The 12,688-nt window shown below is 31.5% G+C and overlaps 1 protein-coding gene across 1 annotated transcript; it reads right to left on the bottom strand.

Moving 5' to 3' along the window:
• Positions 1–186: 186 nt before the first annotated feature.
• On the bottom strand, positions 187–2,312 carry LOC122604922 (cationic amino acid transporter 1-like). The gene has a single exon (XM_043777781.1). The coding sequence runs from the start codon at positions 2,310–2,312 to the stop codon at positions 222–224; it is 2,091 nt and encodes a 696-aa protein (XP_043633716.1). The 3' UTR covers positions 187–221.
• Between the last annotated feature and the right edge of the window lie 10,376 nt (positions 2,313–12,688).

Raw genomic sequence — 12,688 nt, forward strand, 5'->3', positions numbered from 1 at the left:
ACCATTCCTTTTATATACTAATTACCCTTTGTCCATATTTATTGTCTATAGAACAAATTCATTAGGTAGTTAAATGAAACTATATAAAGCTGAGGCAGTAACAAATGGGAAGATGCATACATTTTTTCGAAGTAATTTTTTTTTCTTTTGGACTAGTCCTGAAATCTGGACATGATCCGATTACTCCCAGAACTTAGTTTACAATATATCAATAATCAGAATCAAGTCTGGCTGGTTGTAATAGTGTTGAGTTCTACAGCTTCAGAAGTTGTTGATGCTTTATCTCCTGCGTTTCCTTTTTCAAATTCATCGTCATCCTCCATCTTAATAGTCTCCTTTGATGCATCGTAAGAGGCATGCAATCCCACAAGAAAGTAGTATGTAAGCAACACGGCGGTCCACATCATGAATCTCAAGAAAGATTCTCCATCAATCGAGCCCATCATGAACAAGTTCAATGCAATGCTACACGATGGCAGCCATGGAACCAATGGCGCCCCCCATATCGTGGGATTCCTTGCTTGTTTCACCTTCAATTTGATACTCAGTGTGGACAGAAACCAAACTCCTCCTGCTAACAGATACACCAACCGATAATTTACTCCCCATGCCCAAAGTAACGCCATCCCAGTAGACGAACTGACAATCAACATCAAGAACAAAATCAGTTTGTTTCTATCTGGATCAGATGTCACCCCTGTTGAATAGTATCGTCTCACTAATAACCCAATAGCCACCAGTGAGAAAATGAAGAGGGTGGAAATTGAAAGAAGGCTGGCTAAGACCTCAAGGCTTGTGAAAAAGGCTACTAGGCAGTTTGCAGCAGTCATAATAATGGCGGCATTTACTGGTGTCCCGAGTTTTTTGTGAACCACAGCAAGAATAGGAGGTGCCATGTGAGTCCGAGCAATGTGAGTGAAGTACCGAGATTCTGCTATGATGATAGACAACAGAACAGTAGTCATTCCCTTTAATGCACCTAAGCCGACCAAAATCTTTGCCCAATTCATTCCAACAGCTTCAAAAGCAATTGTGAAGGGGGCATCGACATCAATCTGGTGGTATGGTTGCATTAGGCAAACTATTAAGGCCAGAAGTGAATAAGTGGTGATGACAATTAACATAGACCCGACTAAGCCAATGGGTATATCTCTCCCTGGCTTCTTGGTTTCTTCACCTAATGTTGCCACGCCATCAAACCCAACATAAGCGAAGAAAAGCACAGATGACGCCTTCAAGATACCGCGAATACCAAAAGGAGCAAAAGGATCAAAGTTGGCAGGATTAGCCTTTGTCGCTCCTGCTATGATAATGAAAAGCAAGACAGCAATATGAATTACTGTTGCAATAGAATTGAACCTGGATGACCCTTTGACACTGAAAGATGCAATGACACAAATGCTTACAGACACTATCACAGCTATTGGATCCAAATGGTCAAAACCCTTTCCCATAGATGGGATGTTAATACGGAATTCATTAGGCTTGTGGTTGCACAAGGTTGCAAAATATGAAGTCCATGAACGCGATACACTAGCTCCAGCTACAACATACTCAAACAATATGTTTCCAGCTGCAATAAAAGCTACAAAGTCACCAAGCTCGACTCTTAGATAAGCAAACGAGCCTCCAGCCACAGGAAGTTCAACCGCAAATTCAGTATAGCATATAACAGAAAGTAAAGCTGCACAGCCTGACAGCAGGTAGGATATGAGAACTCCCGGACCAGCTAAATCATGAGCAGCTTCTCCAGTGAGGACAAAAACTCCCGCGCCCATAACAGCTCCAACACCAAACCAGATCAGGTCAAACCAATTAAGGGTCCGCTTCATCTGGTTCTGGCTTCGAGCACGCATTCCATTGATTTCAATGTCATCAGATGAACGGGCCAGGAGACGTTCTTTTAGACGGGCTTTAGTTTGCATTAAGGCCTTACCATAATTAGACCAACTCTTGAATGATTCTTCTGGGAAGAAATCTGATCTCACACATACACACGAGTCTTCTTTAGCATCATTGTTTATATTTCTGTCTTGTCCACCAGTGAAAGTGTCATTTCTATCATTGTTTCTACCTCTGCCGCCATCACGATTAGCAGTATTATTTTCGATATCATTCCCATTTCCATTGCCATCTCCGTTTCCATTATCATCGATATTGCCATTGTCATTACCTATGACACCATTGCCACCATTTCCCCTGTCACTACCACCACTATTGTCATTGTCATTACTATTCCCGGTGTCATTATTGTTGTCATTGTTACTACTACTACTACTCTCATTTCGGTTTCTGTCATTGGTATCCGCCATCTTGATGTCCTGAAAACATAATGTATTTAAGAAACAAAAGAGACCCGGCCATAAAAACTCCCTTAACTTTTTAAGTGGAAAAACTTATGTATATAGAACTATAAATGCTGAAAATAAATCAGACCATGGCCAAATTGAAATGCTATTAGTAAGTATCTCTCGTATGCGAAACTTCTGCGCAACGAGCATACAATCTACTCAAAAAGATGTAAACATGAATATACATACATACCCGTGGATTGTTGTATCAAGGAAGAAATTCAGAAGGACTCATAAGAATTGGAGGAATGAAGACAATTACCGATGTACGTACATTGATTAATTAGTAATTAGTGCATGGTTTTATACAACAAGGAGAGTGTACTGACTGTGGCCCTGTGGGTGTGACGGCATACAAATAGGATAATTAGTTAAAGAGTGTCTAATTATAGCATGCAAGACTCTGACCAAGTGCTTAAATCATGTATTCTAATATGTACATCTGTATATATCGAGTTTCCTCACTCAGTCACTTGCACAATTTGGGTTTTAATTAATTTGTTTTTTATGTCTCAGTCAAAGTTTATGTTATTATTATTATTTATTTATTCACTTTTTTTTGTCTTGAAGTAGTTCACATTCTATGTCAAATGTCATGAAGTAAAAATGGACCAAAGTTTGATATGGGCTATAGAAATAAAATTTTGAAATGTATTTGAAAAAATAAAATCTGGCACCCAAAGAATAGGTGGAATAAATTGAAATAAGTAGTAACAACAACTAACCTCATTAAATTAAATTGGATTAAGGCTATACGTATCAGCATATGTCTTGTTTGTTTTTTTTTAATTTATTTAATAAACTTAATAATTTAAAACTTAACACATTTAGTTAAATTTCATGTTTTTTATTTGATTTAATAAACAAATGTAACCTTCAATTGTCTATTTTATACATAATACATACAAACATCATTTATACATTTAGCCACCTAATATATTCAACACTTAATGACTAAAACAACATGCCCATAGTTTAAAAAAGTTCTAAAATATATTGTATTGTTTATTTTTCTAGACTGTTATTATAATTGTAATCTTAACATGTAGTGGCTTTTATTTTACACAACGTATTGCAAAATTACCCCCTAAGTTATCGAAACTAGCTCCTCAGACTTGTAAACTTATACATATAACTTAAACAAATAAGTCAATGGTAATAAGGGGACAATGGGTGATTGAGTTTGGGTGATGCTACTCTTAAAATCCAAAAATTGTGTGTTTAATAAATTTTAATATTACACTTTCAGGGCATCTTGAAATGTTTTTTTTTTTTTTTAACGACAGTTTGTTCTACTCTTACCTTTAAATTATACGTATGCCTGAAAACTAAGACTCTTAAAAAACACTTATTAATCTACTCTCACCATTTCGTTTTATTAATTCAATTAAATAGTTAATACCAATCCGATGTAATCAAAATTTTGTCTCTGGTAGCATAAAGGTCATCTTTAATAATTTGAGGAAGGATAATGAACTCAAAATAAAACAAACTTTGTTTAAATATGTAATTGAAATCTTTTAAAGTTATTCCCTTTTTTATTAGTAAAGTTGGATATCTAGACCATTGAATTAAATGATCAATTCTCTTAAGTTATTAGCTTAAAATTCTTCTTAATAAATAAGATTGTGAGATGTGAAAAATCAGGGGATAAGATTATGAAAGAGAATTAGTGGTATTCACATATCACTATCTAAAGCTATTAGGAGGATTTTTAGGCTAATTTGTTAAGAGGATAAATCATTTCCTTGAATTAATATCAAAAGTTAAGATCCAAAGATGATTTTTAAATCTTAACCATTGATTTTACTCCAATGGTCAAGATATCTCTAACTTTATTGGTAAAGTTGAAAACAACTTTAGAAAATCTTTATCCTTAAAACAAATTGTTCTCTTGTAGTATTCTACTAGAAAGGTGTTCGCGCTTTGCAGCGGTAACAGTTTGTAACGTGTGAAATGACGTACCAGTAATACAAGCTATTTAGGTTACTTTCATGAGATGCGACGATTAGATATCTAACCGTAGTTATTATCTAAGTATAAGTCGAGGATTTAATGAAAAAATAATAAGGTGCAAAAATCAACCATTTTAAATATATTTATTAGGGTTATTTAGGAGTAGTTTAAGGATATTAAAAAAAATGCTGGATTTCTTAAAATAGAAAAATCAATTTGTTTTATAAGGAACTAGCATTGTACCCACGCGATGCGGCGGTGGTCGTGGCGGCGACGGTGTGGTGGTGGAGGCGAGTGTTGGTGATGGATGCGACGTCGAGTGCCGTAGATAATTCATATAAAAGTAATTGATTTAAAAGGTTAATGCAGATAATTTAGAAAATAAAGGATTGATAGTGTAATTTAATTATTAATGTTAAGAGAATAGTGTATGTGAAAATATTTTAAAGGCTTGTAGGTGAAAATATTACATGGGATGTCATTTTAGACATTTCCCCCCATATAACTTTCAACATGGAGGTATTTTCTTTAATATAGAGTATAGATTATAGATAGGTTTTATGAGCTTTTTAAGTTTTTGTTATTATTTTATTACTTATTACATTAATTAATCTGAAGTACGTTTGTTCTACTTTTAGTCTTTTAGATGGCTTTTGCTGCAGTTTTGTAGTTTATGGCCGGGTTAATAACGTTGGGATTTGCGATGTATAGTTGCTATGTTATTATTATGTTTTTGTATTGCCGTTTTTTGAATATTGTTTTATCGTTTGTTCAAAATTCTTATTACTATATCTATATCTATATGTATAATATACTAGTCTTAATACCCATACGATGTACGGATTATATAATGTTTGATGATACAATAATATTTATATAAAAAATAGATAATATGTGACTGTTAAATACCTAAGTTTGGATACAGACCGTTAAACATGTTATATGAAATCTCATGAATTATATAATATATTTGTTTAATTAAATTATTAAAACTTAGCATATATCTTATCTTTTACAATAGTTGTATTTTATATTGATGTTAACATTATTATAATTCTTTATAAATTATATATATGGAAACTTAATATATAATTAGATATATAGGGGTTGGGTATTGTAAAATAAGTATTAAAGTAAAATACATAAGACAAGATCTTGACCCTTAGATCATGGTTAAATTGATGCACGAAAATTCAGGAATCAATTGATGTACGATGATTTTTATGATGCACGGTGATTATCACTGTAGAAAAACCTATTGTTTTATATGTTTTACATTAATACTTGTTTTATTTTACCTAAAACCTAGATATATATATTAAAAATCTAAAGATTTGTGTTTGATTACAATTAGGTAATTATGAATTAGAAATCTTTTTTTAGTTACACCAAAGTGACACATGTCGTGCAAGGAATGCACCAAGTGTCGATCAATATTATTTTTTTATATTAAACTAAAGAAAGATTAGTATTTGATTAAAATTAGGTGATTATGAATTTAGAACTTTTTTTAATTATACCAAAAGTGACCCATGTCGTTAGGATGCGCCAAGTATCGATTAAAAGAACACACAATCCTGTTTTAGTATATTGGTAGATTATTATTATCTATATCTATACTATATTATAAAACAGATTTTCCCTATATTTTCAACAATGAACTTAAATTTTCAATATTGATTTTAAGTACTTTTTCAAATTGCTCATCCTATCTATTCTATATTTACCTAAAATAACTATAATACCCTTTTCTCTCTCCTCAAATTTCAACCAATCATTTTTTTTCTTTTTCATCCATAAATCATTTATTCCCCCAATTCATTTAAAATCTTTTATCTAAAAAACCGTACATCGATAAATTATAAAATTGTATAGGTGTTCTTAAAATTTCATGCTCTTTCATTAGAGATATCATTCGATATACTTTCGACGAATTTTTAAATCCGAGGGCGGAACCCGTACGGCTAAAGCATTAGACTACTATACTCTATGACATATCAACTCCTATGACCTATCACTCTCTATGACCTTGCTATCACCGCACCATCTTACCGCCACAACACGCGGGTACTTACTCTCGTTATATTATAAAGCAGATTTCCTCTAGATTTTCAACATTGAACTTAAATTTTTAATATTGATTTTAAGTACTTCCCCAAAATGTCTCTCTTATCTATTCTATATATATTGATTTTAAAGATTATACACCCATTCTTGAAAAGAAGAGTTGCAAAATGACCATTTTACTCTTAATGAATTAATTTACACATTGGTCCTTTATCTTCTTAATATTTCCACCACTATCTTTACATTTACATCAATCTACACCATTCGACATTGTCACCATCACCAACAATCGCCACCATGACTACCCGTTGCCGACACCACCAACCTTCGTCACGGCCACCGCCGCATTGCGCGGGTACCGTGCTAGTATTATAAAGCAGATTTCCTCTAAATTTTCAACATTGAATTTAAATTTTTAATATTGATTTTAAGTACTTTCCCAAAATGCCCCTCTTATCTATTCCTATATTTACCTAAAACAACTATAATTTTATTTTTCTTTGTTCAAATCTTAACCAATCATTTTTTTTCTCTCTTTCATAAATCATTTTATCTTCTAATTTATTCAAAATCTTTTATCTCAAAAACCGTACATCGATAAATTATAAAAATTATATAGGTGTTCTTAAACTTTCATGCTCTTTCATTAGAGTGGTCATTTGATATACTTTCGACGAATTTTTAAATCCGATGGCGGAACCCGTCAGGTAGATCACTCCATCACCGCCGCCGTCGCCGCATTACATCACCACCCTGTCATTGATCACTTACACCACCGCCGCAATGCGCGAGTATCGTTCTCGTTTCTTAGAATGAGTGCGACGGAAATCGTGCCTATTTTTAAAAAATTCATCATCAGTATAGTATCTCAAGTTCGCATTGTAAGCTTGTGACAATTCAAGTCTTGGTTGGGCTTACGACAAAGTTTGGCCCATTTTAATATAAATAAACTTGACGTATTTAAGATAAGTGTTTGCTCACTGAGTCACTGATATAAAAAAATTAAAATAGTATAATTTTTATAACTGTAAAATTACATCAGTATTATGATTTTATATTATGATGGATGTTCACCTTCCATATTAGATTGTATGTATATCTCTAGAACTTTTTATGTGTTAGCCTATAAATATAAGGCTTTGTTGTAACCCTAATGCTTTCTCATTAATAAGATTATCTCTTCTCCTCTCTCGATTCTTCTCTCCACGTTATAACACGTTATCAGCACGATAGCTTCTAAATGATAGCTTCTAAATCATAAAAATTTAATTCGGCCGATCAATATATATATCAGTGAAGTCATAACCTTTGGAACATCACATCAAGTTTAAAACATTAATTGGCTGACAATTTTGTTTAATAATTTTTTGCGGTATAGATTTCCAGAAACAAAGTTTACGTTTGCTTTTTAGGAGTCAAAGGTAAATCTTCACTTCTATCCTATTTACATATTATATTATTATTGTTTATATACTATTAAGATGTATATTATAATTATATTATGTGGGAATAATTATATTGAAATCGTAATCTGTTTTCGCAACTCGCATTGTTACAATCTTCCAACTTTTGTGCGACTGAAATTTTTATTTGTAACCAATCGAAGGAAGTGATATATATATATATACATATATATTTAAGATTATTAATATTTGTTATAGTCATCGAATGAAGCAGTTTTTTTCTTTTGAATTATGATTGTCCGGATTCGCTACTAACAGTGCTTGAACTTGGTTACGGCCTTGTTTATCTCGACAAGTAGTTGGATTTAGGTGACTCTCATTCCTAAAAAGAAAATATATGTTTTGTTTATGATTCTATTATTTGTGTTATAGATATGTATGTTTGAATGATTTATCTGAATTGACTACTAACGAGACTGAAGTTGATTACGATCATCTTTGATTCGACAAATGGTTTGATTTGGATAATTATCATTTGAGGTACAAATTAATTGATGCAAGAAAACAATTTATCGGCTTCATGCTTCATATTTTGTTTTTACAATACGCTTTATGCACACATTGTTAAATTATTACCATAAAAATCGATAAAGAAGTATAACATTATGTTTATTGGACAATTTTTCGGTTTGTATAACCATATACTTTACTATGTTTGATTATATATGTTTACGTCAACTTGATCCGTTCTCTAAATATATTTTTCGGCTTACTACTTTTTCTGAGGGATATCAAATAAACCATCACATGTTTAAATTCAGATTTAGTTTTCCCTATACTTTATGTGTTATCAGATAAAAGGTCTTTTTGACATGTCAATCTTACATCCAACACGTTTTCATGAGTCATTGTAAGTTCGAAACTCCTTCATAACTTAATTTTACTTTATTTAGAAGTCTGAGTTATTTGGCTGTCACTTATAGTATTCAAACAAATAGATTTTTTTATGGTCATCATCATTATTGAGTATTAAAGCTACGTATGATTATATCATATGTTAGATATTGATTTTGAATGTCACGTTTTTTTTTCCTGGAAAACTAATGATATCATTATCAATGAATTGGATTTCGAAGTTATAGTAAAACGAGGTAAAGTCATATAAGGTAAAGAACTTATAGTTTTTTTTTACATTGCTTGAAGCAAGATACAATTTCATAATATCAATTATGCATAAAAGAATGAATTGTTCTTTCGATATTCACTAAAGTGAATCAAAACATACTACCGTTATGCATAAGAAACTTAAGGTTTCCTTTCATTAATTTTTAAAATTGCTTAAAGCAATTCATGATTTCATAACATTATTTATGCAATAAAAGAACTAATTGGTTTTTCGTTATTCACGACAGTGAATCATAACTACGGTTATGCATAAGAAACTTCAAGGTTTCCTCACTAATTGATTTGTTCGTTATTCACTAAGGTGAATCATAACTACGGTTATGCATAAGAAACTTAAAAGTTTCATCTTTTTGGATTGAATCAAAAATAACATGATCAAAGTTATGTTAAAAGCTCATGTAGTTCTTTGCTACTCTTTGAATTTATTCAAAGCATAAATAATTGTAGCTCATAAAAGTAAATAATAATGGTTATTTACAATGACAATTGAATTCAATATGAAGCTAATAAACTAAGGTTTATTATGCAAGAGCTACAAGTAACTACATATTCTCGTATATTGTAGTTACAATGAAAAATATTGCAAAGGTGGAAATAATTGATATATCGAATTCATCAATCTCCAAATAATCTTGGAGTCACAAATTAAAGTTGGATAAGACCACTTTGCAAGAGCATGAAAAATCAATGATTTTTCTCCAACATCACCTCCATGAGGATTTTAAAAGCAAATACATAACGATGAAAGACTCGTTGGAATCATGTCAACGCTTGAATATTTAACGGTGAAATACCCGTTGCAGTTATGAGAAATCTCAATGGTTAGTTGACAATTATTACAAATTAAAAGCTCTTAATGATTCTTTATAGAGAATCATAACTACATGCTATGTCAAATGGACTAAAATTATTTTTGATTTTGTTGGATCAAAAATTGTATGATTTGCTAATAACATCAGTTTATTACGCAACATGGTTATCGAATACCATGCAATTATGTCAAATATTTAAAAGAAATATCATAACTAGAGTTATGTTTATTGACATGAAGTTGTTTCAAAATTCTCCGTAGAGAATGATATGGATATGCCATTGATTACTACTACTTGTAGTTCATATATAATAAAGAACAAAAGGTTCTTGTGTGATTCTTTGAACACATTCAAAGAATAAATAACCATAGGTTATCGATTTTTTTTGACATTATTTGTCATTTCAATAAACTACGTCATGTAGTTCAAAAATTCTTAATGATTCTTCGTTGGGAATCATTACAATAAATTATTGTACAACAATATACAACTTTTGATTTTGTTGGATCAAAAGTTTGGTTTGATTATGAATATCCACGTGATTATGTCAACAAAAAAAAAATGACATAAAATACTATGATGAATTGTCATATGAAAACTTCAAGTTTGAAAAAATTCAATTTTCTTAAAGAAAAGGATCACCAAATTGGTGTGATATAATCACGAAGATCAATTATAAGAGCTCAATATGAGAGCACATCAAAATCTGTGACAACGGTCACTTTAGTTAGTTGCACATGAAGTTTCAAAATTATAAAATATAAGAGAGTGCAATATCACATAGATGCTTATATGAAAGCAATTTGATAAACTTCTAAATACATCTAGTTGTGTTGTATTCATTCATTAAAGTGAATGCAATTACATGCGATCGGAATGCTCAATATGTGTCATGGTCATGGACATTCAAATATCAAGGTGTTTCTTTTAAGAACACGAGATGACACTAGCAATGATCGATTTCTACGAGTTGTCACATTGAGTGACCAAATTATTAGTGACTAAAGAAAAACGACTATTTACATTATGTCGTTATTTCACTTCAAAGACATTTATATATGTATTCAAGATTGTCATATTATTGACATATTGTTGGTTCCCAAAGAGCTACTTCGATAGCTAATAGAATTTGATCAAAAAGGAACAACATATGAGAGTAAATGATACACTTTGATATCATCGTTGTATATGAACTATACAATGCAAAAATGCACTTGAATCACATATGGTCATAACTAAAAGTTTATGAACCATGATTTTGTTATTATTGTTTGGCATGACCGGTTAGACCATCCCGAGTCATTATGATGCAAAAGAGAATCCGTAGATCTTCAAAGTAATCAGTTCATAAGCTCTTAGAAAATATCAAATATTCACCAATTGCTAGCCAAGTGGGGACGAATTCCCTATATCTAAAGATGATACAAGAGGATGTATGTGGCCTATACATCTAATATACCATTTAGTTATTCAAAAGCGATGCATCGTCTAAATGGTCAAATATCATGAATAACGCAACATGAAGTTTGCGTCAAATGGCTTAGCTAATAAGTTTGCGTCTAAATGGTGGTGAATTTTAAAGCACTTATTAAGCGTCTACTGCAAATTAAATGATTATGAGAGCAAAATTCTGAATTATATGTTTGGGCAAAGTCCTTGTACAATATAATCTTGCATCATGCCAACAAAATAAAAAAGTTCCTCTCCGTTTTCTAGGATATGGTATATATTCTATGACAATGCAAAAATATGTATTTCAAAAGAGAAATCTATTCAGAGGGAGAAATCAAACAATTTATAATGATTATTGTGTGAGTTTACTAACATGAACATAAGGTTCATATGGTGATTGATTCACTTGAGTTTGGCAATTGACTTACACGCTCACTAAGTCAAATAAAGCCATATACAATGTTTTCAATGCTCCAAATTGGTCGTATCTCAAAATGATGGCTTATATGAGTCTATGGCATGCACAAAAGGATATCGATTCCAAATAAAAAGCCTCAAAAATAGAAAGGAGCAATAAATGTGATGGTCATATCGAGGTAAAAAGACCCAAACATGTGTCTTAAAGAGACAATGACATGATGGTTCATGAAGAACTAATGATATTTGAATAATGAAGAGATCTCTTACAAATATATATCATGTCAAGTATTGAATTAAATCGAAATAATGGAATCGAAATAAGATTGATGTCGACAACAATTATATGTGCTATATGAAGCTAAATACTATGCGTGCGAAATAAGAGTATATATGCTATGAGGTGCGAAAATTGAGATACGTAATGCTACTGAATATTTAAAGTCTCTTATCGTGCACGAAGTTTTTGGACAGGAAGTCCATGTATAAGAATGTGTAGCATACTTTATCGGTCTTTGTGCTAAAGCGAAATGAGAAATTGATATATTGACGTATATGGCGCAATTGATGTTACAATAGATTTTCGCAAAAACCTCGATATATTTCTCCCATGGTTGATCATATTATTGGTATATTTGAATACCGTGATATACAAATAGTTATTTGTATCTCCTTGCTATCATTAGAGCCTGCAAATGGCTTAAAGTTTCAAATGGATATAAAATGCTTGGAGCATGTATCAAATTTTTAATGATCAACATATATGTGAATGGTTCTTATGAACGATATTGGTTTTAAGATTATTATGTCATTGTATTGAAAAACAAGGTATGTGTATGGCACAATTGCCTACATGCAATATCATCAATTAAGTATTGACATCATTATGTTTTAACGAGGCATAATTTTGCAAATTGGACATCCAAGGGGAAGATTTATAAATAATTAATGAATGGATATCAAAAATTCATATAACTGAATCTCATGAAGAGATGGATATACTACAACTTAGTGTTGTATTATCTCGAAAAATCGAGCATAAATT

Source organism: Erigeron canadensis, chromosome 6 (assembly GCF_010389155.1).
Source record: "Erigeron canadensis isolate Cc75 chromosome 6, C_canadensis_v1, whole genome shotgun sequence".
In the NCBI taxonomy this organism is placed as follows: Eukaryota; Viridiplantae; Streptophyta; class Magnoliopsida; order Asterales; family Asteraceae; genus Erigeron; species Erigeron canadensis.

Coding starts and splice junctions, on each gene's coding strand:
- LOC122604922 (XM_043777781.1), bottom strand. CDS start 2,312: ATGGCGGATACCAATGACAGAAACCGAAATGAGAGTAGTAGTAGTAGT.